The sequence below is a fragment of the Salvelinus namaycush genome, chromosome 31, assembly GCF_016432855.1.
Source record: "Salvelinus namaycush isolate Seneca chromosome 31, SaNama_1.0, whole genome shotgun sequence".
Lineage (NCBI taxonomy): Eukaryota > Metazoa > Chordata > Actinopteri > Salmoniformes > Salmonidae > Salvelinus > Salvelinus namaycush.
The window spans coordinates 17904799-17932662 of NC_052337.1; the positions used below are offsets into that span (position 1 = coordinate 17904799).

The 27864-nt window shown below is 42.6% G+C and overlaps 1 protein-coding gene across 2 annotated transcripts; it reads left to right on the plus strand.

The window, feature by feature from the left end:
- Positions 1–5017: 5017 nt before the first annotated feature.
- glipr2 (GLI pathogenesis-related 2) lies at positions 5018–27673 on the plus strand. Of its 2 annotated transcripts, none has more exons than XM_038970658.1 (17): positions 5018–5126; positions 12815–12841; positions 13271–13480; positions 14253–14330; positions 14598–14786; positions 14999–15091; positions 21979–22005; positions 22505–22714; positions 23496–23573; positions 23841–24029; positions 24242–24334; positions 24557–24769; positions 25177–25254; positions 25789–26016; positions 26197–26415; positions 26702–26779; positions 27089–27673. In XM_038970658.1, exons 1-17 carry the CDS (start codon positions 5108–5110, stop codon positions 27253–27255), a joined length of 2196 nt encoding a protein of 731 aa, XP_038826586.1. In that variant the 5' UTR covers positions 5018–5107; the 3' UTR covers positions 27256–27673. The 2 variants fall into 2 exon arrangements, with proteins under 2 accessions (XP_038826586.1, XP_038826587.1); XM_038970659.1 differs by lacking the exon at positions 5018–5126 and adding an exon at positions 6950–7034.
- The last annotated feature ends 191 nt before the right edge of the window (positions 27674–27864 follow it).

A 27864-nucleotide genomic window follows, 5' to 3' on the forward strand; every position in this document is an offset into this window, starting at 1 on the left:
CTGAGGTGAAAACCTGTCTTATTATGAAAACATCTGTAGTGTCTGAACAGTTTGGCCTACACTGTGTTATGACCCCTCTATGGAAGGATGAGACTCTCACGAACACAATGGTGTTCTCCGTTTTGCTCTACTGCCGATCTGCCAAGTCTGTAGTGTCCGAACAGTTTGGGCTACACACTAAAATGACCACTGTATGGAAAGGTGAGACTCTCATGAACACGTACATTGCTCTAGGGCACCCACAAGCCCCACAGGACTGGTCTGAATGTAGCCCAGTACCAGTTAAAAAAATGAATGGAAGTATACACTGAGTGTACACATTTTTTTTCATCAAATATTTTTTAAATATATATTTGTTGACACCAAAAGGGGTTCTAAAATGTATTTACCCTTTATTTAACTAGGAAAGTCAGTGTCACGCCCTGACCTTAGTTTTCTATGTTTTATGTATTATTTTGTTCAGGTCAGGGTGTGACGAGGGTGGGTATGCTTGTTTGTCCTGTCTAGGGTTTTTTGTATATCTAGGGGTGTTTGTTAGTCTAGGTTTATTATAGGTCTATGATGGCCTGAATTGATCCCAATCAGAGACAGCTGTTTATCGTTGTCTCTGATTGGGGATCTTATTTAGGTTGCCATTTTCCATTTTGGTTTTGTGGGTTATTGTCTATGTATAGTTGCATGTCAGCACTCAGTTATTATAGCGTCACATTGTTTTTGTTAGTTGTTTAAGTATTCTTCGTTAATTAAAGAAGAATGTATTCACATCACGCTGCGCCTTGGTCTCCTCATGACGAACGTGACAGAATAACCCACCATAAAAGGACCAAGCAGCATGATAAAGAGGAGTGGACATCATGGACCCGGGAAAAAAATGAGTGGAGGACATCCTGGACCTGGGAGGAGGTAATGGCAGGGGACAAGACCTTGCCATGGAAGCAGGTGGAAACAGCGCAGGAGGAACGGCGAAGATATGAGGGGACACGGCTAGCACGGAAGCCCGAGAGGCAGCCCCAATAATTTTTTTTGGGGGGGCACACGAGGAGATTGGCTGAGTCAGGGTGGAGACCTGAGCCAACTCCTCGTGCTTACCGTGGGGAGCGTGTTACTGGTCAGGCACCGTGTTATGCGGTGGAGCGCACAGTGTCTCCAGTGCGCTATTCTAGCCCGGTGCACTCTATTCCAGCTCCTCGCATTGGCCGGGGTAGAATGGGCATCCAGCCAGGAAGGAAGGTGCCGGCTCAGCGCTCCTGGTCTCCAGTATACCTCCTTGGACCAGGATATCCTGTGCCGGCTCTGCACACTATGTCTCTGGTGAGTCTGCACAGCCCAGTGCGTTCTGTGCCAGCAAATGCAGGGCGAAAATAAACATCCAGCCAGGACGGGTTGTGTCAGCTCTACACTCCAGACCTCCAGTGCGCCTCCAGAGTCCAGTACGTCCTGTTCCTCCTCCCCGCACTCGCCCTGAGGTGCGTGTCACCAGCCCGGTACCACCAGTTCCGGCACCACGCATCAGGCCTCCAGTGCGCCTCCAGGGTCCAGTACGCCCTGTTCCTCCTCCCCGCACTCGCCCTGAGGTGCGTGTCCCCAGCCCGGTACCACCAGTTCCGGGCACCACGCACCAGGCCTACAGTGCGCCTCGGCAGTACAGAGCGTCCGGCAACAGTACCCAGTCCAGAGAGTCCGGCGACAGTACCCAGTCCAGAGCGTCCGGCGACAGTACCCAGTCCAGAGCGTCCGGCGACAGTACCCAGTCCAGAGTGTCCGGCGACAGTACCCAGTCCAGAGCGTCCGGCGACAGTACCCAGTCCAGAGCGTCCGGCGACAGTTCACAGACCGGAACCTCCAACGACGGGCCACAGTCCGGAACCTCCAACGACGGGCCACAGTCCGGAACCTGCAACGACGGGCCACAGTCCGGAACCTCCAACGACGGGCCACAGTCCGGAACCTCCAGCGACGGGCCACAGTCCGGAGCTTCCAGAGACGATCTCCAGTCCGGAGCTTCCAGAGACGATCTCCAGTCCGGAGCCTCCAGCAACGATCTCCAGTCCGGAGCCTCCAGCGACGATCCCCAGTCCGGAGCCTGTGGCGACGGTCCCCAGCCCGGGGTCTCCGGCAACGGTCCTCAGCCCGGGGTCTCCGGCAATGAGCCATGGTTCAGCTCAACAAAGGCGGAGGGACCAGTGTAAAGATGGGGTGCGGCGTTCAGAACCAGAGCCGCCACCGAGGGTAGATGCCCACCCGGATCCTCCCCTATAAGTTCAGGATTGCGGTCGGGAGTCCGCATCTTTGGGGGGGGGGGGGGTACTGTCACGCCCTGACCTTAGTTTTCTATGTTTTATGTATTATTTTGGTCAGGTCAGGGTGTGACGAGGGTGGGTATGCTTGTTTGTCCTGTCTAGGGTTTTTTGTATATCTAGGGGTGTTTGTTAGTCTAGGTTTATTATAGGTCTATGATGGCCTGAATTGGTTCCCAATCAGAGACAGCTGTTTATCGTTGTCTCTGATTGGGGATCCTATTTAGGTTTCCATATACCATTTTGGTTTTGTGGGTTATTGTCTATGTGTAGTTGCATGTTAGCACTCAGTTATTATAGCTTCGCGTTCGTTTAGTTGTTTTTGTTAGTTTAAGTATTCTTCGTTAATTAAAGAAGAATGTATTCACATCACGCTGCGCCTTGGTCTCCTCCTTACGACGAACGTGATAGTCAGTTAAGAACAAATTCATATTTAGAATGACGGCCTACCAAAAGGCAAAAGGCCTCCTTCGGGGACGGGGGCTGGGATTAAAAATAAAAAATGTATTATAAACATAGGACAAAACACACATCATGACAAGAGAGACAACACAACACTACATAAAGAGAGACCTAAGACAACAAAATAGCAAGGCAGCAACACATGACAACACAGCATGGTAGCAACATAACATGACAACAACATGGTAGCAACATAACATGGTAGCAACACAACATGGTAGCAGCACAAAACATGGTACAAACATTATTGGGCACAGACAACAGCACAAAGGGAAAGAAGGTAGAGACAACAAAACATCCCGCAAAACATCCACAACTGTCAGTAAGAGTGTCCATGATTGTCTTTGAATGAAGAGATTGAGATAAAACTGTCCAGTTTGAGTGTTTGTTGCAGCTCGTTTCAGTCGTTAGCTGCAGCGAACTGAAAAGACGAGCGACCCAGGGATGTGTGTGCTTTCGGGACCTTAAACAGAATGTGACTGGCAGAACGGGTGTTGTATGTGTAGGATGAGGGCTGCAGTAGATATCTCAGATAGGGGGGAGTGAGGCCTAAGAGGGTTTTATAAATAAGCATACAGAGATGACCAGTTTACAGAGGAGTATAGAGTGCAGTGATGTGTCCTATAAGGAGCATTGGTGGCAAATCTGATGGCCGAATGGTATAGAACATCTAGCCGCTCGAGAGCACCCTTACCTGCCGATCTATAAATTATGTCTCCGCAATCTAACATGGGTAGGATCATCTGAATCAGGGTTAGTTTGGCAGCTGGGGTGAAAGAGGAGTGATTATGATAGAGGAAACCAAGTCTAGATTTAACTTTAGCCTGCAGCTTTGATATGTGCTGAGAGAAGGACAGTGTACCGTCTAGCCATACTCCCAAGTACTTGTATGAGGTGACTACCTCAACCTCTAAACCCTCAGAGTTAGTAATCACACCTGTGGGGAGAGGGGCATTCTTCTTACCAAATCACATGACCTTTGTTTTGGAGGTGTTCAGAACAAGGTTAAGGGTGGAGAAAGCTTGTTGGACACTAAGAAAGCTTTGTTGTAGAGCATTTAACACAATATTCGGGGAGAGGCCAGCTGAGTATAAGACTGTATCATCTGCATATACATGGATGAGAGAGCTTCCTACTGCCTGAGCTATGTTGTTGATGTAAATTGAGAAGAGCGTGGGGCTTAGGGTTGAACCTTGGGCTACTTCCTTGGTGACAGGTAGTGGCTGAGAAAGAAGATTTTCTGACTTTATACACTGCAGGTAGTTAGCAAATCAGGCCAAAGACCACTCAGAGACACCAATACTCCTTAGCCGGCCCACAAGAATGGAATGGTCTAGCGTATCAAAAGCTTTGGCCAAGTCAATAAAAATAGCAGCATTGAGGACATTTAAGGTTGCAGTGACACATCCATAACCTGAGCGGAAACTACTATAGACATCAAGAAAGCCAGTCAGTTGATTGTTGACAAGTTTTTCCAACACTTTTGATAAACAGGGCAGAATAGAAATAGGACTATAACAATTAGCATCAGCTTGATCTCCCCCTTTAAATAAAGGACGAACCGTGGCTGCCTTCCAAGCAATGGGAACCTCCCCAGAAAGGAGAGACAGGCTTGGCGATGATAGGGGCAGCAACCTTAAAGAAGATAGGTATACAGATTGCATACAGATTGCATACAGGGTGGCTTGGCATACAGTATTAACTCTACAGTGGATAATTTTTTAAATTGTAAATCTGCATTGTATTTGTAAAAAGACCCCTTCCTTCTGCTGTCATTAATGGCATAGGTACCAGTACTGTACTTAATAAAGTGTTACTGTAAACTACAAAGATTAGATTTTTGTGTCATTCCGCCATTTCAATGGACATTTTTACTGGATTTTGCATTGGTTAGGTCGGCACTCTCTCCCATTTATTAAATTCCATGACCAAAACTGGTAACCAGATTTTCATTATAAACAATTCCCTTTTTCTGCAAGAACGAACATTAAAGAAAATCATGAACTCAATAAAAGGATGTTTGGACAGGATTTAAAAAAAAAAAAATTGTTCTGTAAACCTGGTTAGCGGTTTAGATTGAATTCGCCCGACAACATCACATCTCAATAGGCCACTCTGTCACAACAGAATCAGAAGTATCATTGACTAATGTGTGTGTTGTTTTCTTGTTTACATTTTGCGGTGTGTTGCTACGAACAATAGAGGAACGTTCCCAAGTGGTGACACAGCTTCCTTCCTGTGTGTCAGATGAGTGTACTCTCTAGATGTAGGTTGCAAAAGAAATCTGAATATACTTCACTACACTTTACTCCCACCCAAAAGGACCAAGCTGAGGCTGCAGTGTCAACATGGCCCTCCGATTTGCAGGTGAGAGGTCTCCAACACACCTTGCAGATATGAATTACTTCTACATCAGCATTTATACACACACTGACAAACACAGTGTGATATCAAAACTGATATCCATATTCACAACAGTCTGAGTTTCACTCTGGGTCGATGAGTTAACATCTCAGTGAGTCAGAGATGGTAAATGTGGTATATATAAGCTTGACATTTCAATGTGAAATTCACCAAAGACTTTATGCCACTGTTATGCACCCATGTTAACCTAGATAGTAAGCCTTGAGTGTACCAGATAACAAAAGTCAAATATAATCTTCAGTCTGCATAAAGAGATGCGCTATTACAAATTTGAGTCACTCATTTCCTGTTTCCTGTCAGGAAGGTGTTAGATCCTGTATAGATCGATGGTAGTGAAACCTTTTTTTTTTTTTTTTCTTTTTTTTTTAATAGAAATGTACAACATGGAACACACAAAACAAACCCAAACACAGTTACATACCATTGCACATTCACCCAAATGACAAAGTTTCTTATTTGTCTACTTACCTTGTAAGCAGTATGGACAGACCAGTGACATGGTTTGAAATGACTTTGGGCATGTATTTTAAATGCGTACTATAATTTCCATTGGTTTTTGGTTTTATATGTTAGTATTTTGATGAATGTAAAGTGTTCTTGGTGTGCCCGCTCACAAAGCACTTCCTTAAACATAATACCTTGCACACATTTCCCCATACTTGGTTGACCACATTGAAGAGATTGGTGTCAATTCCAAGCACTTTACCCTGGAATATACTGTATCACTCCTCACCTCTCCGTTCTGGCACAAATAATAGGGCATGGTTTCGTTTCTTAACTGTTGTTCACTGTATGGTTAGACTGTTTGTTTCTGTGGTAGTGTTTGTTTGTCGGTGTGGTTGTGTTGTTGTGTTGTGTTTTGTTTCACCCGCCTTTCGAATGGGATGTTAAACGAGTGTACTGACTCTCTGTGGTCATTAAAAAAAAACATTGCACTTATCGCAAGAGTAGGAGTGTTAACCCTGGTGTCCTCGCTATATTCCCAAACCGGACCCATTTCCATCATGGCCAACTAATCATCCCCCTGATTCCCAATTGGAATATATCTCTCCTCACCTCTCCACCTGATAGCTTAAGTGCTGTGAGCGTTCTGGAACAAATTGCAGCCGTGCATCACCTTAGGGTGCTACACATTGGTGGTGGAAGAGGTGAGTTTCCCCCTACAGCACTTTGAGCATCTGGAAAAGTGCTATATAAATGCAATCAGTTATCAGTTTTTTTTCTGTCAATCACACCAAAATGAAAATGACCAATAACTAGTTAAGATTACATTATAAATATTCAGCTATGCAGCTATACATGGTAATGTGTTGCTTTTCCAGATTCCTACAATGACAGTTTATAGTAAGTTTTCCATCACAAAGCTAGAACATTATCAACATAATCGTCAGTGAGATGGAATTCCTATTGTAAGAGTCACAACACAGACAAGAAACAGCATAGAACTGATGCTGCAGGTTAGAGCTTGTATGAAGGAGAATGAAGGCAGATTTCTTCTTGGGATGTTATACAGTTTAAATAGATAAGCAATTCAATTATGTGCGTGCATGCATCTAGCATGGCTGTGTGTGTGTGTGTGTGTGTGTGTGTGTGTGTGTGTGTGTGTGTGTGTGTGTGTGTGTGTGTGTGTGTTCTTTCGTATTAATTTCTTGGTAAATGCCGACACCTCTTATATGAAATCTCTCCTTCAATGGAATGGAGGATGGGTTGTCCTGCTGTACATATAGAACTGCGCTATCACCACACACAGCAATAAACAGAGAGAGGGGGAGAGATCAGTGAAACAACAAGAGAGAAAAAGAGAGAGAGAGACAGAGGAGGAAGTGGTGCATCACTGGGAATCTTAATAAGGTACGCATTTTTATTTAACTAGGCAATCAGTTAAGAACAAATTCTTATTTACAATGATGACCTGCCCCAGCCTAACCCTCCCCTAACCCGGACGACGCTGGGCCAATTGTGAGCCGCCCTATGGGACTCCGGATCACGGCCGGTTGTGATACAGCCCGGGATCAAACCAGGGTCTGTAGTGACGCCTCTAGCACTGCATGAGGCTATTATACTAGCTGGAAATGTATTTTAGACTGACTGCATGTCTTAGATTTACTGTGAGTGATATATAAATCTAAATAAAAATATGTAAATAATAATGTTAAATGAAATATGAATACATTTAGTCAATTACAGTACATACATAGCAAAAATTGGAAAATCAATTCAATTAAACATGCAATCATGTAATCATGCAGTAAGAGTGTATTTTGCCACCAGGGCTTGAGAATATATTTTACCAATACACAATATAGTAATTATACAATAGTACAGAGATACCAGTGACAAACACATATTAGCAGTTGGTATTGCACAACCTAAAACTGCTTATGTCATTAAGTTTTTATCTTCAATATTTTTGTAAACAAATTATTATTATGTTAGGCAAAAACAGTGACTACCTCTAATGAAAACAAAAACGAAATATTGGGTGTGTGAAGCTCTCTAGTGGTCAAAGCCTGTACTCTGCAAGATGAAAGACAATTGTGTAAAGTTCACATATTAAAAAGCAGGTAACATAGCTTTATTTGACTGCCTCTTCCACATGACACCGTCTGACCTGGACACCTGTTGGTCCACCATGATCTTTTCCACTGAAATACACATGCTGTTCTTTGAAATGTGTTTGTAATACGTTGCTACCTTATCAGGATGAACTTGAGACAATATTTATTTTGTTCTTCGATTCCGCATGGCAAGCATAATGGTGTTAGGTTACTTTCATCTTTGGCTATTGGACATTGTGTTGAAGCTTTTCCATTTCCAATGGAAGTAAAGAAGTTGGTTTGTGAAATCAGATACTATTACTGCCACTGCTGCTACCACTACCACTACTACTACTACTTCTTGACCATGACTACTACTACTACTACTACTACTACTACCACTACCACCACTACCAATACTACCACTACTACTTCTACCACAACCACTACCACTACACCTACTACTAGTACTACTACTACTACTACCACCACTACTTCTACCACTACTGCTATTACTACTACCACTACTACTACTGCTACTACTACCACTACCACCAATACTACTTCTACCACTACTACTACTATCACTACTACTACTACTACCAATACTACCACTACTACTTCTACCACAACCACTACCACTACACCTACTACTAGTACTACTACTACTACTACCACCACTACTTCTACCACTACTGCTATTACTACTACCACTACTACTACTGCTACTACTACCACTACCACCAATACTACTTCTACCACTACTACTACTATCACTACTACTACTACTACTACTACTACTACTACCACCACTTCTACCACTACCACTACTACCACCCCCACGACCGTGACTACTGCCACTGCTGCTACCGCTACCACTACCACTACCACTACTACTACTACTACTACCACTACCATGACTACTACTACTACCACCACTACTACTACAACCACTACCACTACTTCTACCACCACTACTACAACCACTACCACTACCACTACTACCACCACTACTTCTACCACTACTACAACCACTACCACTACGACTACTTCTACCACTACCACTACTTCTACCACCACTACTACAACCACTACCACTACCCCTACTACCACCACTACTTCTACCACTACTACAACCACTACCACCACTACTACTACTACTACTACTTCTACCACTACCACTACTTCTACCACCACTACTACAACCACTACCACTACTACCACTACCACTACTACTACAACCACTACCACTACTTCTACCACCACTACTACAACCACTACCACTACCACTACTACTACTACTACCACCACTACTTCTACCACTACTACAACCACTACCACTACTACTACTACTACTTCTACCACTACCACTACTTCTACCACCACTACTACAACCACTACCACTACCACTACTACTACTACCACCACTACTTCTACCACTACTACAACCACTACCACCACTACTACTACTACCACTACCACTACTTCTACCACCACTTCCACTTCCACTACCACGACCACTACTACAACCACTACCACTACTACTACCACTACTTCTACCACCACTACTACAACCACTACCACTACTACCACCACTACTTCTACCACTACTACAACCACTACCACCACTACTACTACTACTACTTCTACCACTACCACTACTTCTACCACTACCACTACTTCTACCACCACTACTACAACCACTACCACTACTACTACTACTACTACTACTACTACTACCACTACCCCTACTACTAATGAAAATACAGTAATAACAATCCAGGGACACTTAGAATTAGTGGTGACTTGAGGAACCCTGGAGATCCTCAAGGAACCATTGCTAGTCAATGGTTCATATTTGCACCTTCGGTTATTTGAGGGATTCTTGGAGGAATCTTTATTGGTTCAATGTAGCAGTGGGTTCCTGTCGGAACCCTGGAGTGGAGGCGTGGCTTAGTAGGGGCATGGCTTTAAGCTAGATCTTTTTGAGTAAATGTAGGTCTTATTCGTCTGTTCTGTTGTATTGTCGTCACATGTTAAGGTTGAACACTAACAGTGTATATGTTCCTCAAGAGCCTATGCAAATCCCAAAGTTGGAATAGTTACCATTTTATTACTGTATGTAATCAGCAATGTTAATATGATTCATATTATATTAGAATATGTAATATGCAAAAAATATTCAGGGAACATTATAATTTGCAGTGTACAAACTTAACATGATGAACAGGAATGACATTTACGGGTGGCCAAAAATAACTATCTGAAAGCCATGCCTCCAAAAAGCCACATCTCCAATCTGCCACCTCTACAATATATTATTAAAAAAATGTTCAAAATTGAACCCCTCCCATCACAAAAAGATTCCCGTTTGAACTTTTACACAGGGGTTCCCTTTCAGTGGGGTTCCTCAAGGAACATTTTTCAACTGAAAAGGTTCTGCCAGTGTGGCAACCCAAAAGGTTCTTCCAGGCACCTTTACTTCTAAGAGTGTAGATAATAATGATAGTTAGAATATCTTTATTTAAAAAAAATCATACTTTGCCCCCTAAGCTCTAAAAACAGATAGGGACTGTAGTGATGCCAGACTATAGAGCATGTCAGTGGAGAAAATACTCGTACCATTCATTCAGACCCACAACACTGGGGTAATCCAATTTCTCTGGCAATTCTCCAACAATTGAATTGATCAGCTGGTCTAGAGGCACTCTAATTGAGACATGGAGGGTTAAGAGGAGGGTAACAGGAAGAGGAGCATTAATCTTTTGACTATGATAAGTGACGTGTGGACAGGCAGATGCTGAGGGGGAAGCAGTCTAATGCTCAACAGAACTATAGGGAAGGTTACTGTATAGGGTGGTGTGTGTGTGTGTGTGTGTGTGTGTGTGTGTGTGTGTGTGTGTGTGTGTGTGTGTGTGTGTGTGTGTGTGTGTGTGTGTGTGTGTGTGTGTGTGTGTGTGTGTGTGTGTGTGTGTGTGTGTGTGTGTGAATATGGGTGAGTGAATGCCGATGGTTGTCTAGAGGGTGGTGGGCTAAGTGGTGACTCACTCTAGCAATAAGCAAGAGACTTTGGAGGGATCTCAGGCTGTCACACAAATAACAAAAATCAATTAGTGTAGGTCTGGAATATGGTCCAAAATCAAGCACCATATATCAATTAAGATATACAGTACCAGTCAAACGTTTGGACACACCTACTCAGTCAAGGGTTTTTCTTTATTTTTTACTATTTTCTACATTACAGACTAATAGTGAGGACATCAAAACTATGAAATAACACAAATGGAATCATGTAGAACCAAAAAAGGGTTACACAAATCAAAATATATTTTAGATTTTAGATTCTTCAAAAAACAGCCACCTTTTGCCTTTATGACAGCTTTGCACACTCTTGGCATTCTCTCAACCAGCTTCACCGGGAATGCTTTTCCAACTGTCTTGAAGGAGTTCCCCCATATGCTGAGCACTTGTTGGCTGTTTTTCCTTCACTCTGCATTCCAACTCATCCCAAACTATCTCAATTGGGTTGAGGTCGGGTGATTGTAAAGGCCAGGTCATCTGATGCAGCACTCCATCACGCTCCTTCTTGGTCAAATAGCCCTTACACAGCCTGGAGGTGTGTTGGGTCATTGTCCTGTTGAAAAACAAATGATAGTTCCACTAAGCACAAACCAGATGGTATTGCGTATCGCTGCAAAATAGTGTGGTTGCCATGCTGTTTAAGTGTGCCTTGAATTCTAAATAAATCACAGACAGTGTCACCAGCAAAGCACCCCCACACCATCACACCTCCTCCTCCATGCTTCACAGTGGGAATTACACATGCGGAGATCATCCGTTCACCTACTCTGTGTCTCACAAAGACACGGCAGTTGGAACCAAAAATCTCACATTTGGACTTATCAGACCAAAGGACAGATTTCCACCGGTCTAATGTCCATTGCTCGTGTTTCTTGGCCCAAGCAAGTCTCTTCTTATTATTGGTGTCCTTTAGTAGTGGTTTCTTTGCAGCAATTCGACCATGAAGCCCTGATTCACGCAGTCTCCTCTGAACAGTTGCTGTTGAGATGTGTCTGTTACTTGAACTCTGTGAAGCATTTATTTGGGCTGCAATTTCTGAGGCTGGTAACTCTAATGAACTTATCCTCTGCAGCAGAGGTAACTCTAGGTCTTCCTTTCCTGTGGCGGTCCTCATGAGAGCCATTTTTATCACAGTGCTTGATGGTTTTGCGACTGGACTTGAAGAACTCTAAAAGTTCATGAAATTTTCCGATTTGACTGACCTTCATGTCCTAAAGTAATGATGGACTGTCATTTCTCTTTGTTAATTTGAGCTGTTCTTGCCATAATATGGACTTGGTCTTTTACCAAATAGGGCTATCTTTTGTATAACACCCCTACCTTGTCACAACACAACTGATTGGCTCAAATGCATTAAGAAGGAAAGAAATTCCACAAATTAACAAGGAACACCTGTTAATTGAAATGCATTCCAAGTGACTACCTCATGAAGCTGGTTGAGAGAATGCCAAGAGTGTGCAAAGCTGTCATCAAGGCAAAGGGTGGCTACTTTGAAGAATCTAAAATCTAAAATATATTTTGATTTGTTTTACACCTTTTTGGTTACTACATGATTCCATATGTGTTATTTCATAGTTCTGATGTCTTTACCATTATTTTACAATGTAGAAAATCCCTGGAATTAATAGGTGTGTCCAAAGTTTCGACTGGGGCTGTATATCGATATGGACTGTTCAGTATTTCCTTTTAGTGAAGAGTTATCACATATTTTGAATATTTACTTTTCCCCTACTCAAGGATACCAATAATGTAAATTTTTCCCCATAAATGTCCATTTGCAAATGTCTGATGTATCAAGTAAGTGTTTCGAATGATCACTTATGTTGTCACACACACTCAATAGTGAGACCAAAAGATACAGGAAGAAATGCATGGTATGAAACACGAGTAAACACAACAATTACTGTAGTTTTTAAAGGTGGTGTCAAGTCTTCAAAAAAACTACTACATGATACATTCCAACAGATAATCTGGCACGATAATCACTAATGTTGACTCTTGTTTCTGTTGCAGTTCAGCGGAAGAACAAAACAATGACAGGTGAGTAAATATTTTTCCACTATTATTCCACTACATCAGACATTATTGTTCTCTATGCCAAAGGATTTATTTTTGTCCCTCCTTTTTTTTGCTTTTCATAGACAACCCTATTTACTAGCTACATCATTAACTAGTCTTGTTATTCTGTTAGCTAACCTCAATCAAACATAACTTCAATATGGTTGTACCTTGAAGGAAGAATATTTTCCTTTGAACTGTAAAGAAGTTTAAAGATTAATGATTTTCAGGGAAAATATCAAAGGATTTCAGTCTAACTGTAGCTGTGAGGGATGTTTAAAAAATTGTTTTACTGCTTAGTTATAGTAATTGGACACCACAATCTGTAATACCGGTTAACTTTTGTGTGTGTGTGTGTGTGTGTGTGTGTGTGTGTGTGTGTGTGTGTGTGTGTGTGTGTGTGTCTTCCAGACTGTGGTTTTGAGAGGGAGTTTGTGGATGCTCATAATGTCTATCGCAGGAAGCATGGTGCCCCGCCCCTAGCGCTGAGCAGAGACCTGTGTAACTCTGCCCAAAAATGGGCAGACCATCTTCTGTCAATCAAAAGCCTGAAGCACAGCTCCACCAATCACGGAGAAAACCTTTACTACGCATACAGCTCAACCCCCAAAACACCTGTTGGTGAGCATATGTCAGAAGAAAAAAAAGGGAAAAAAAGAAAAAATATCTAATAAATTCTTTATTGTGCAATACATTGAATATGTTACATCTGCTCCTGCCATGCCCTCTACTTCTCATCCTGTCTCCCTAACCTGCCGCCACTCCCCTAGTGCTCTCTCCCTCTCTCGCTCTCTCTGTGTGTATGTGGTTTTGTGAGTGGAGACAGGTGTGCTGGAGGCAGAGCAGATCCCCACCAGCTGCAACCTGTTCCATAATCAAGGCCTCTACAAATACTCAGCCCTGCCATTTCCACACTGCCAGTTTGTAGCCTCTGCTCAGTCAGTCTGCGGTTCAAGATGTGTGTTCCTGCATAGCGCTTGTTATCCTGTTGTGCATGGTTTTCCTTAGCCTGACGCTGCTTTTCACTCCGCTACAGTTCCGTCCACTCTGACTCTGGTCCCTGCCTCCAGTCCCTCGTCTTGTCAGTCCTGCTTCCCTGCCCTGTACCCCATCTCCCCCCGCTTTTCAATAAATACCTTAGTTACCTTATCCTGTCTCCTCGTCTGAGTTGCACTTGGGTTACGCTCTGCGTAACATAATATGCAGCAGAGCTCAACTAGTGGAAAGTACAGTATTGAATAGAGCCTACAGTGGATATTTTGTGTACACAACTTATCCTCTCCATTTATTAACTAGCATATGCAGACTGATTTTGAGCGGATAATTTTTCTGAATGCTCATTTGATAACAAATTGGTTCCGCTTTTTATCTTTTTCTGATTGTATTTTAAAAGGGAAGGATGCAGTGGACAGTTGGTACAGTGAAATCAAAGATTACCACTTCAATAAGCCTGGCTTCAGCTCCGGTACAGGTGAGATACACAATCGGCAGACTCTAGGGTAAAACAGGTGTGTACTGCCACCACAATAAAAAAAAAAGTTACTTCTGGAGTTTAACCTTGCCAATGAATCACCTGTTTATTTGGATTCATTTCATAGACCACATCTGACTCTATTTCCAATCACTGACAGTGTCCAAATAGGCCTCCTACAGTACCTGTTGCTCTCCATCCTCGACATACTGAGCGTATACATATACTAACTTCTATACTAACAGTGCCCCCTGCTGTTGTTTCCAGGTCACTTCACCCAGGTGGTTTGGAAGGACTGCAGCGAGGTAGGTGTGGGCCTGGCCACAGATGGGCAAACGATCTTTGTAGTGGGCCAGTACCACCCAGCTGGCAACATGTGCAACGCGGGCTACTTTGAGAAGAATGTCCTACCACTGGGTAGCTCCACCTCTAGCGCCCCCAAATGTTTCCCCACAGGTAACACATCATTGATTGGTTGCAATGATTGGTGAACAAAAATTGGAAAAGACAATTATATTTAAATCCCATACAACAGCCCAGTTACGATTGTCTCTCGGCAAATAAGCTACTACTAAAGATAAACTAGGTATTTCTGAATGAACCCATTTTATGACACAGCATCGGACACCTCAATCTCTCAACTGACAAATATATTTTCTTTCTTACAGTCGGAGAAGGAGGGGGCCTGAGTGTACTCCAGTCTAAAATTGCCAGATCCTCTTCACCTGCATATAAGGCTCCTCCTCAGGCAAACGGCACTGGTGAGATGTTTTAAATTCATTTTCAGTAAATGTCTCCCATTATGTAAAGAAAACATAATATTGGATAGGTAGTAGGCCTAATTTTGCCCTCTGAATTTTGGCCATAAATCTTACAGCCATACAATCCTTTCAAATACTCGCAAGTGTCTCGGTCGTTAGGAGTTGGAACAAGTATTTCAACTTAACGTCCATCCATCTGCCTGTCTGTCTGCTTGCTCTAAGACCTGGGCCAGTTCCACAGAGACTTCCTACAGGCGTGTAACAACCAGCGGACTACTACCACTATCACTACTACTACCACCACCACCACTACCACTACCACTACTACTACTACTACTACCACCCCCACGACCGTGACTACTGCCACTGCTGCTACCGCTACCACTAGCACTACTACTACTACCATGACTACTACTTTCGTTTCTTAACTGTTGTTCACTGTATGGTTGTACTGTTTGTTTCTGTGGTAGTGTTTGTTTGTCGGTGTGGTTGTGTTGTTGTGTTGTGTTTTGTTTCACCCGCCTTTCGAATGGGATGATAAACGAGTGTACTGACTCTCTGTGGTCATAAAAAAAAACATTGCACTTATCGCAAGAGTAGGGGTGTTAACCCTGGTGTCCTCGCTATATTCCCAAACCGGACCCATTTCCATCATGGCCAACTAATCATCCCCCTGATTCCCAATTGGAATATATCTCTCCTCACCTCTCCACCTGATAGCTTAAGTGCTGTGAGCGTTCTGGAACAAATTGCAGCCGTGCATCACCTTAGGGTGCTACACATTGGTGGTGGAAGAGGTGAGTTTCCCCCTACAGCACTTTGAGCATCTGGAAAAGTGCTATATAAATGCAATCAGTTATCAGTTTTTTTTCTGTCAATCACACCAAAATGAAAATGACCAATAACTAGTTAAGATTACATTATAAATATTCAGCTATGCAGCTATACATGGTAAAGTGTTGCTTTTCCAGATTCCTACAATGACAGTTTATAGTAAGTTTTCCATCACAAAGCTAGAACATTATCAACATAATCGTCAGTGAGATGGAATTCCTATTGTAAGAGTCACAACACAGACAAGAAACAGCATAGAACTGATGCTGCAGGTTAGAGCTTGTATGAAGGAGAATGAAGGCAGATTTCTTCTTGGGATGTTATACAGTTTAAATAGATAAGCAATTCAATTATGTGCGTGCATGCATCTAGCATGGCTGTGTGTGTGTGTGTTCTTTCGTATTAATTTCTTGGTAAATGCCGACACCTCTTATATGAAATCTCTCCTTCAATGGAATGGAGGATGGGTTGTCCTGCTGTACATATAGAACTGCGCTATCACCACACACAGCAATAAACAGAGAGAGGGGGAGAGATCAGTGAAACAACAAGAGAGAAAAAGAGAGAGAGAGACAGAGGAGGAAGTGGTGCATCACTGGGAATCTTAATAAGGTACGCATTTTTATTTTTTATTTAACTAGGCAATCAGTTAAGAACAAATTCTTATTTACAATGATGACCTGCCCCAGCCTAACCCTCCCCTAACCCGGACGACGCTGGGCCAATTGTGAGCCGCCCTATGGGACTCCGGATCACGGCCGGTTGTGATACAGCCCGGGATCAAACCAGGGTCTGTAGTGACGCCTCTAGCACTGCATGAGGCTATTATACTAGCTGGAAATGTATTTTAGACTGACTGCATGTCTTAGATTTACTGTGAGTGATATATAAATCTAAATAAAAATATGTAAATAATAACGTTAAATGAAATATGAATACATTTAGTCAATTACAGTACATACATAGCAAAAATTGGAAAATCAATTCAATTAAACATGCAATCATGTAATCATGCAGTAAGAGTGTATTTTGCCGCCAGGGCTTGAGAATATATTTTACCAATACACAATATAGTAATTATACAATAGTACAGGGATACCAGTGACAAACACATATTAGCAGTTGGTATTGCACAACCTAAAACTGCTTATGTCATTAAGTTTTTATCTTCAATATTTTTGTAAACAAATTATTATTATGTTAGGCAAAAACAGTGACTACCTCTAATGAAAACAAAAACGAAATATTGGGTGTGTGAAGCTCTCTAGTGGTCAAAGCCTGTACTCTGCAAGATGAAAGACAATTGTGTAAAGTTCACATATTAAAAAGCAGGTAACATAGCTTTATTTGACTGCCTCTTCCACATGACACCGTCTGACCTGGACACCTGTTGGTCCACCATGATCTTTTCCACTGAAATACACATGCTGTTCTTTGAAATGTGTTTGTAATACGTTGCTACCTTGTCAGGGTGAACTTGAGACAATATTTATTTTGTTCTTCGATTCCGCATGGCAAGCATAATGGTGTTAGGTTACTTTCATATTTGGCTATTGGACATTGTGTTGAAGCTTTTCCATTTCCAATGGAAGTAAAGAAGTTGGTTTGTGAAATCAGATACTATTACTACTATTACTGCCACTGCTGCTACCACTACCACTACTACTACTACTTCTTGACCATGACTACTACTACTACTACTACCACTACCACCACTACCAATACTACCACCACTACTTCTACCACAACCACTACCACTACACCTACTACTAGTACTACTACTACTACTACCACCACTACTTCTACCACTACTGCTATTACTACTACCACTACTACTACTGCTACTACTACCACTACCACCAATACTACTTCTACCACTACTACTACTATCACTACTACTACTACTACCAATACTACCACTACTACTTCTACCACAACCACTGCCACTACACCTACTACTAGTACTACTACTACTACTACCACCACTACTTCTACCACTACTGCTATTACTACTACCACTACTACTACTGCTACTACTACTACTACTACTACTACCACCACTTCTACCACTACCACTACTACTACTACTACTACCACCCCCACGACCGTGACTACTGCCACTGCTGCTACCGCTACCACTACCACTACTACTACTACCATGACCATGACTACTACTACTACTACCACCACTACTACTACAACCACTACCACTACTTCTACCACCACTACTACAACCACTACCACTACCACAACCACTACCACTACCACTACTACTACTACTACCACCACTACTTCTACCACTACTACAACCACTACCACTACTACTACTACTACTACTACTTCTACCACCACTTCTACTACTAAAACCACTACCACTACCACTACTACCACCACTACTTCTACCACTACTACAACCACTACCACCACTACTACTACTACTACTTCTACCACTACCACTACTTCTACCACCACTACTACAACCACTACCACTACTACCACTACTACTACTACTACTACTACCACTACTGCTATTACCACTTCCACTACCACTACCACTACTACTACCACCACCACTACTTCTACCACTACTACAACCACTACCACTACTACTACTTCTACTACTTCTACTACTACTACTACTACTACCACTACCACTACTACTAATGAAAATACAGTAATGACAATCCAGGGACACTCTTAGAATTAGTGGTGACTTGAGGAACCCTGGAGATCCTCAAGGAACCATTGCTAGTCAATGGTTCATATTTGCACCTTCGGTTATTTGAGGGATTCTTGGAGGAATCTTTATTGGTTCAATGTAGCAGTGGGTTCCTGTCGGATCCCTGGAGTGGAGGCGTGGCTTAGTAGGGGCATGGCTTTAAGCTAGATCTTTTTGAGTAAATGTAGTTCTTATTCGTCTGTTCTGTTGTATTGTCGTCACATGTTAAGGTTGAACACTAACAGTGTATATGTTCCTCAAAAGCCTATGCAAATCCCAAAGTTGGAATAGTTACCATTTTATTACTGTATGTAATCAGCAATGTTAATATGATTCATATTATATTAGAATATGTAATATGCATAAATATTCAGGGAACATTATAATTTGCAGTGTACAAACTTAACATGATGAACAGGAATGACATTTACGGGTGGCCAAAAATAACTATCTGAAAGCCATGCCTCCAAAAAGCCACATCTCCAATCTGCCACCTCTACAATATATTATTTAAAAAAGGTTCAAAATTGAACCCCTCCCATCACAAAAAGATTCCCGTTTGAACTTTTACACAGGGGTTCCTTGAAGACCCTTTCAGTGGGGTTCCTCAAGGAACATTTTTCAACTGAAAAGGTTCTGCCAGTGTGGCAACCCAAAAGGTTCTTCCAGGCACCTTTACTTCTAAGAGTGTAGATAATAATGATAGTTAGAATATCTTTATTTAAAAAAAATCATACTTTGCCCCCTAAGCTCTAAAAACAGATAGGGACTGTAGTGATGCCAGACTATAGAGCATGTTAGTGGAGAAAATACTCGTACCATTCATTCAGACCCACAACACTGGGGTAATCCAATTTCTCTGGCAATTCTCCAACAATTGATTTGATCAGCTGGTCTAGAGGCACTCTAATTGAGACATGGAGGGTTAAGAGGAGGGTAACAGGAAGAGGAGCATTAATCTTTTGACTATGATAAGTGACGTGTGGACAGGCAGATGCTGAGGGGGAAGCAGTCTAATGCTCAACAGAACTATAGGGAAGGTTACTGTATAGGGTGGTGTGTGTGTGTGTGTGTGTGTGTGTGTGTGTGTGTGTGTGTGTGTGTGTGTGTGTGTGTGTGTGTGTGTGTGTGTGTGTGTGTGTGTGTGTGTGTGTGTGTGTGTGTGTGTGTGTGTGTGTGTGTGTGTGAATATGGGTGAATATGGGTGAATATGGGTGAGTGAATGCCGATGGTTGTCTAGAGGGTGGTGGGCTAAGTGGTGACTCACTCTAGCAATAAGCAAGAGACTTCGGAGGGATCTCAGGCTGTCACACAAATAACAAAAATCAATTAGTGTAGGTCTGGAATATGGTCCAAAATCAAGCACCATATATCAATTACGATATACAGTACCAGTCAAACGTTTGGACACACCTACTCAGTCAAGGGTTTTTCTTTATTTTTACTATTTTCTACATTACAGACTAATAGTGAGGACATCAAAACTATGAAATAACACAAATGGAATCATGTAGTAACCAAAAAAGGGTTACACAAATCAAAATATATTTTAGATTTTAGATTCTTCAAAAAACAGCCACCTTTTGCCTTTATGACAGCTTTGCACACTCTTGGCATTCTCTCAACCAGCTTCACCGGGAATGCTTTTCCAACTGTCTTGAAGGAGTTCCCCCATATGCTGAGCACTTGTTGGTTGTTTTTCCTTCACTCTGCATTCCAACTCATCCCAAACTATCTCAATTGGGTTGAGGTCGGGTGATTGTAAAGGCCAGGTCATCTGATGCAGCACTCCATCACGCTCCTTCTTGGTCAAATAGCCCTTACACAGCCTGGAGGTGTGTTGGGTCATTGTCCTGTTGAAAAACAAATGATAGTTCCACTAAGCACAAACCAGATGGTATTGCGTATCGCTGCAAAATAGTGTGGTTACCATGCTGGTTAAGTGTGCCTTGAATTCTAAATAAATCACAGACAGTGTCACCAGCAAAGCACCCCCACACCATCACACCTCCTCCTCCATGCTTCACAGTGGGAATTACACATGCGGAGATCATCCGTTCACCTACTCTGTGTCTCACAAAGACACGGCAGTTGGAACCAAAAATCTCACATTTGGACTTATCAGACCAAAGGACAGATTTCCACCGGTCTAATGTCCATTGCTCGTGTTTCTTGGACCAAGCAAGTCTCTTCTTATTATTGGTGTCCTTTAGTAGTGGTTTCTTTGCAGCAATTTGACCATGAAGCCCTGATTCACGCAGTCTCCTCTGAACAGTTGCTGTTGAGATGTGTCTGTTACTTGAACTCTGTGAAGCATTTATTTGGGCTGCAATTTCTGAGGCTGGTAACTCTAATGAACTTATCCTCTGCAGCAGAGGTAACTCTAGGTCTTCCTTTCCTGTGGCGGTCCTCATGAGAGCCAGTTTTATCACAGTGCTTGATGGTTTTGCGACTGGACTTGAAGAACTCTAAAAGTTCATGAAATTTTCCGATTTGACTGACCTTCATGTCCTAAAGTAATGATGGACTGTCATTTCTCTTTGTTTATTTGAGCTGTTCTTGCCATAATATGGACTTGGTCTTTTACCAAATAGGGCTATCTTCTGTATACCACCCCTACCTTGTCACAACACAACTGATTGGCTCAAATGCATTAAGAAGGAAAGAAATTCCACAAATTAACAAGGAACACCTGTTAATTGAAATGCATTCCAAGTGACTACGTCATGAAGCTGGTTGAGAGAATGCCAAGAGTGTGCAAAGCTGTCATCAAGGCAAAGGGTGGCTACTTTGAAGAATCTAAAATCTAAAATATGTTTTGATTTGTTTTACACCTTTTTGGTTACTACATGATTCCATATGTGTTATTTCATAGTTCTGATGTCTTTACTATAATTTTACATGTAGAAAATCCCTGGAATTAATAGGTGTGTCCAAAGTTTCGACTGGTGCTGTATATCGATATGGACTGTTCAGTATTTCCTTTTAGTGAAGAGTTATCACATATTTTGAATATTTACATTTCCCCTACTCAAGGATACCAATAATGAATGTACATTTTTTGGTAAAATGTATGATTTCCCCATAAATGTCCATTTGCAAATGTCTGATGTATCAAGTAAGTGTTTCGAATGATCACTTATGTTGTCACACACACTCAATAGTGAGACCAAAAGATACAGGAAGAAATGCATGGTATGAAACACGAGTAAACACAACAATTACTGTAGTTTTTAAAGGTGGTGTCAAGTCTTCAAAAAAACTACTACATGATACATTCCAACAGATAATCTGGCACGATAATCACTAATGTTGACTCTTGTTTCTGTTGCAGTTCAGCGGAAGAACAAAACAATGACAGGTGAGTAAATATTTTTCCACTATTATTCCACTACATCAGACATTATTGTTCTCTATGCCAAAGGATTTATTTTTGTCCCTCCTTTTTTTTGCTTTTCATAGACAACCCTATTTACTAGCTACATCATTAACTAGTCTTGTTATTCTGTTAGCTAACCTCAATCAAACATAACTTCAATATGGTTGTACCTTGAAGGAAGAATATTTTCCTTTGAACTGTAAAGAAGTTTAAAGATTAATGATTTTCAGGGAAAATATCAAAGGATTTCAGTCTAACTGTAGCTGTGAGGGATGTTTAAAAAATTGTTTTACTGCTTAGTTATAGTAATTGGACACCACAATCTGTAATACCGGTTAACTTTTGTGTGTGTGTGTGTGTGTGTGTGTGTGTGTGTGTGTGTGTGTGTGTGTGTGTGTGTGTGTGTGTGTGTGTGTGTGTGTGTGTGTGTGTGTGTGTGTGTGTGTGTGTGTGTGTTCGTGTGTGTGTGTGTGTCTTCCAGACTGTGGTTTTGAGAGGGAGTTTGTGGATGCTCATAATGACTATCGCAGGAAGCATGGTGCCCCGCCCCTAGTGCTGAGCAGAGACCTGTGTAACTCTGCCCAGAAATGGGCAGACCATCTTCTGTCAATCAAAAGCCTGAAGCACAGCTCCACCAATCACGGAGAAAACCTTTACTACGCATACAGCTCAACCCCCAAAAAACCTGTTGGTGAGCATATGTCAGAAGAAAAAAAAGGGAAAAAAAGAAAAAATATCTAATAAATTCTTTATTGTGCAATACATTGAATATGTTACATCTGCTCCTGCCATGCCCTCTACTTCTCATCCTGTCTCCCTAACCTGCCGCCACTCCCCTAGTGCTCTCTCCCTCTCTCGCTCTCTCTGTGTGTATGTGGTTTTGTGAGTGGAGACAGGTGTGCTGGAGGCAGAGCAGATCCCCACCAGCTGCAACCTGTTCCATAATCAAGGCCTCTACAAATACTCAGCCCTGCCATTTCCACACTGCCAGTTTGTAGCCTCTGCTCAGTCAGTCTGCGGTTCAAGATGTTTGTTCCTCCATAGCGCTTGTTATCCTGTTGTGCATGGTTTTCCTTAGCCTGACACTGCTTTTCACTCCGCTACAGTTCCGTCCACTCTGACTCTGGTCCCTGCCTCCAGTCCCTCGTCTTGTCAGTCCTGCTTCCCTGCCCTGTACCCCATCTCCCCCCGCTTTTCAATAAATACCTTAGTTACCTTATCCTGTCTCCTCGTCTGAGTCTGCACTTGGGTTCACCTGCTCCGCTCTGCGTAACATAATATGCAGCAGAGCTCAACTAGTGGAAAGTACAGTATTGAATAGAGCCTACAGTGGATATTTTGTGTACACAACTTATCCTCTCCATTTATTAACTAGCATATGCAGACTGATTTTGAGCGGATAATTTTTCTGAATGCTCATTTGATAACAAATTGGTTCCGCTTTTTATCTTTTTCTGATTGTATTTTAAAAGGGAAGGATGCAGTGGACAGTTGGTACAGTGAAATCAAAGATTACCACTTCAATAAGCCTGGCTTCAGCTCGGGTACAGGTGAGATACACAATCGGCAGACTCTAGGGTAAAACAGGTGTGTACTGCCACCACAATAAAAAAAAAAGTTATTTCTGGAGTTTAACCTTGCCAATGAATCACCTGTTTATTTGGATTCATTTCATAGACCACATCTGACTCTATTTCCAATCACTGACAGTGTCCAAATAGGCCTCCTACAGTACCTGTTGCTCTCCATCCTCGACATACTGAGCGTATACATATACTGACTTCTATACTAACAGTGCCCCCTGCTGTTGTTTCCAGGTCACTTCACCCAGGTGGTTTGGAAGGACTGCAGCGAGGTAGGTGTGGGTCTGGCCACAGATGGGCAAACGATCTTTGTAGTGGGCCAGTACCACCCAGCTGGCAACATGTGCAACGCGGGCTACTTTGAGAAGAATGTCCTACCACTGGGTAGCTCCACCTCTAGCGCCCCCAAATGTTTCCCCACAGGTAACACATCATTGATTGGTTAGAATGATTGGTGAACAAAAATTGGAAAAGACAATTATATTTAAATCCCATACAACAGCCCAGTTACGATTGTCTCTCGGCAAATAAGCTACTACTAAAGATAAACTAGGTATTTCTGAATGAACCCATTGTATGACACAGCATCGGATACCTCAATCTCTCAACTGACAAATATATTTTCTTTCTTACAGTCGGAGAAGGAGGGGGCCTGAGTGTACTCCAGTCTAAAATTGCCAGATCCTCTTCACCTGCATATAAGGCTCCTCCTCAGGCAAACGGCACTGGTGAGATGTTTTAAATTAATTTTCAGTAAATGTCTCCCATTATGTAAAGAAAACATAATATTGGATAGGTAGTAGGCCTAATTTTGCCCTCTGAATTTTGGCCATAAATCTTACAGCCATACAATCCTTTCAAATACTCGCAAGTGTCTCGGTCGTTAGGAGTTGGAACAAGTATTTCAACTTAACGTCCATCCATCTGTCTGTCTGTCTGCTTGCTCTAAGACTTGGGCCAGTTCCACAGAGACTTCCTACGGGCGTGTAACAACCAGCGAATGGCACACGGAGCCCCAGCCCTCACACTGGACCCAGCCCTGAGTCAGGGGGCGCAGGCATGGGCAGAAACTCTACTGGGAGAGCGGGTGCTGAAGAACTCATCCTCCTCCCATGGTGAAAATATCTGGGCCAAGACGGGGTCAGCGGGCATCACTGCTACGGGTAGGGAGAACCAGGAGGACTGGATGGTCTGCAGGGACAGGGATTTCTCAATAGGCAGTATATACGGCGGGCATATTTTGAATGGTTCCGGATGGGGATCGCTAACCCTATGCCTAACCTTAACCCTTACCATAACCTTAACGTTGACGCTAACCTCACCAACCCCATCCCCCCAAGCCTAACCTTAATCCTAACCCTAACCTATTTCGAACCCTATGCCTAACCTTTGGATATGCCTAACCTTTGGATATGCCTAACCTTTGGATATGCCTAACCTTTGGATATGCCTAACCTTTGGATATGCCGGCTGAACATCCACTTCTTTCTCAATAAGTACATTCCCAGGGGATCCCTCAGGGTGTGCACATTTTTCATCTAATGTATGACTTCTTTCTTTCTCCGATAAGGTCAAGAGGTGGTGGACGCCTGGCACAAACAAGAGGAGAACTATGACTTCTCCAAACCAGGACATCAGGACAAAACAGGTAAACCTATCAGCATTAAAAGTAGAAGACAAGTATTTTTTATTAAAAAATAAATGTAACCTTTATTTAACTAGGCAAGTCAGTTAAGAACAAATTCTTATTTACAATGACGGCCTACACCGGCCAAACCCGGACGACGCTGGGCCAATTGTGCGCCGCCCTATGGGACTCCCAATCATGGTCGGATGTGATACAGCCTGGAATCGAAACAGGGACTGTAGTGACGCCTCTTGCACTGAGATGCAGTGCCTTAGACCGCTGCGCTACTCGGGAGCCACTCGGGAGTATACAGTAATGTAATGTGCTACGCCAAAGGGGTCTAAAAAAATAGCTCTAAAAATTACACCTTGCTTTAAACAGTCATCTCTGACCACAGCATGTCATGTTTAAAGTCTGCCTTGCATTGATATTTTCCTCAATGTTAAACGTATTGATAATCCAAAATAATTTGGTGATAATTGTGCCCCATTGTCAATCATCGCTCCCTTTCTATCATTTCCTCTCCCTCTTTTTTTCTTTGTTCATCTGTTTCAGGGCAGTTCACACAACTGGTGTGGCGTAGCTCCAAGGAGGTGGGCGTAGGCATGGCAAACGGTGGCACGGGGATGCTCGTCGTGGTGGCACACTTTAAACCGGCTGGCAACATCAGCAACCCTGGTTACCACGCTCAGAATGTGATGCCAAAAGGGTGGAAAGTTACCGCTAAGCCAGTGGAGGTCGTCACTTCGAGAATGCAGGCGTTGGCCGTGACCTCACTGTCAGGTGAGCAGCATCACAGAGTGTGTAATGTGAACCTTGTTATGATGCTTTATGACAGGTTTACAACATTGTTGTGATATTGTTGTGAAGGCACTATGAGTGGGGGTGACAAAGTGTCACTCATACCTTTTTAAGGATTAATAAAGACTTAATATACCGTGTAACTCTCCATGTCCCGTATAGCCAATGAGCTTGGCCAGTTCGGCCGGGCTCTTCTGAAGTCTCTGAACCAATACCGGAGCCAGCACGGGGCATTACCTCTGGTGCTAAGCCCTGCCCTCACTAGGGAGGCCCAGGATTGGGCGGCTCACTTGGTGAGCATCAACACACTGATGAACAGCGGCAAAGGCCACGGGGAGAACATATTCTACTGCTCTGGCTCCAGCACAGCGACCCCTACTGGTGAGGCACATACCTGCACTGCACTGACATACAACTTATAAGGGCCAATGGGTAAAAAGAAAGTCAAGGGCCTAATTCCAATATGAAGTATGAGTATCATGAACTAACTCCGATACTGGATAGGATGTTCACATAGTAGTCGACAATCCAAAGTCTCTGTCAATTGCCCAAAACTTTGGTTTGTTGTTGTATGGGGTCGCAGGAAAAGGCTCTGCACAATGCTTGCAAAGTTCCCAAAAATGTGCAATCATTTATATATTGTCCTTCTCTTGCATATGAATTATAGGATCAGATGTGGCCGAGTCTTGGTACAAGGAGATTGAGAAGTATAACTTCTCATCCCCTGGTTTTCAGAGTGGAGCAGGTAAGGTGTCCAGTGCCCTGACACCTCATAACAACACAATGCTATTGATATATAACCTCATCCACAACAGTCAATGTACAATATAGAAAGTATTTTGTGCTATTATTTAATCAAACTCAAAATCAGGAAAACAACAGTGCTCCCTGGCAGTGAATTTACCATAATCAATAACACCTACGACATGAAACACAATTAAAGTCCATAAGAAATTGTTAGGAGTGAGACATGCTGGCCGAAAATGTATTTTTTTCTGCATTTGGTGTTTGTTTGAAAAATAAAATCAGTTGATTGGTGGTATTCTTGTCCTAGGTAATTTCACTCAAATGGTCTGGAAGTCCGCAAAGCAAGTAGGCGTGGGTTTGGCGACCAGTGGGCGGGGCACGTTTATCGCCGTGGCGTTCTACGACCCAGCGGGCAACATCACCAACCCAGGCTATTTCCATGACAACGTGAAAACCAAAGGAAGCACACTTTAGTCTGAGCCATACATATGTAGTATGTATGCCGGCACTACCAAAGGTTTCTATAGGAATGGGGTGCTTATCTGGGCAAACACGTTGTTGCTGTTATCTTTGGTTGTTGCTATGATTTGTCCTCTTTTGGAAGGCTAAGAATCTTTTTTTGTTAGTTCATTGTTTTCCATAGATGGCGCCATTCTAACGCGACACGCAGTTGCCAGGAGCCATCAGTGTAGACGGCCGTTGCACCGTCTTATGCGAGACAAACTTGACCTTAACTTTTTAAACTTCTATCTCAAATGATACCCTTACATTGTTATTTTCTAACTAACAACAGTAATTTGGGAAATCTGTATAAATGGCTTAATAGGAAATAATTTTAATGGTTATGGGTATTTTTTTATAACTGCAAAATAAAAGTGAGATTTTCACCAGACAGTTACTTTTATAAGTTACTTTTTTCTGTTACCTCGAGTTATTTGGCTATGAACTCGTCCTATAATCGTATTTGTGGCCAAAGCATAAACTGGAGAAAAAAACTACCTCAAATAGACCGTTTCATAATTGCTTGCTATTTCCTCATAGAACATGATGTCATGTTGGCTCGCTGAGCTGGCCAATCAGTGG

Coding starts and splice junctions, on each gene's coding strand:
- glipr2 (XM_038970658.1), top strand. Junction 23,574..23,840: donor TGGCTTCAGCTCGGGTACAG/GTGAGATACACA, acceptor TGTTGTTTCCAG/GTCACTTCACCCAGGTGGTT. Junction 26,780..27,088: donor TGGTTTTCAGAGTGGAGCAG/GTAAGGTGTCCA, acceptor TTCTTGTCCTAG/GTAATTTCACTCAAATGGTC.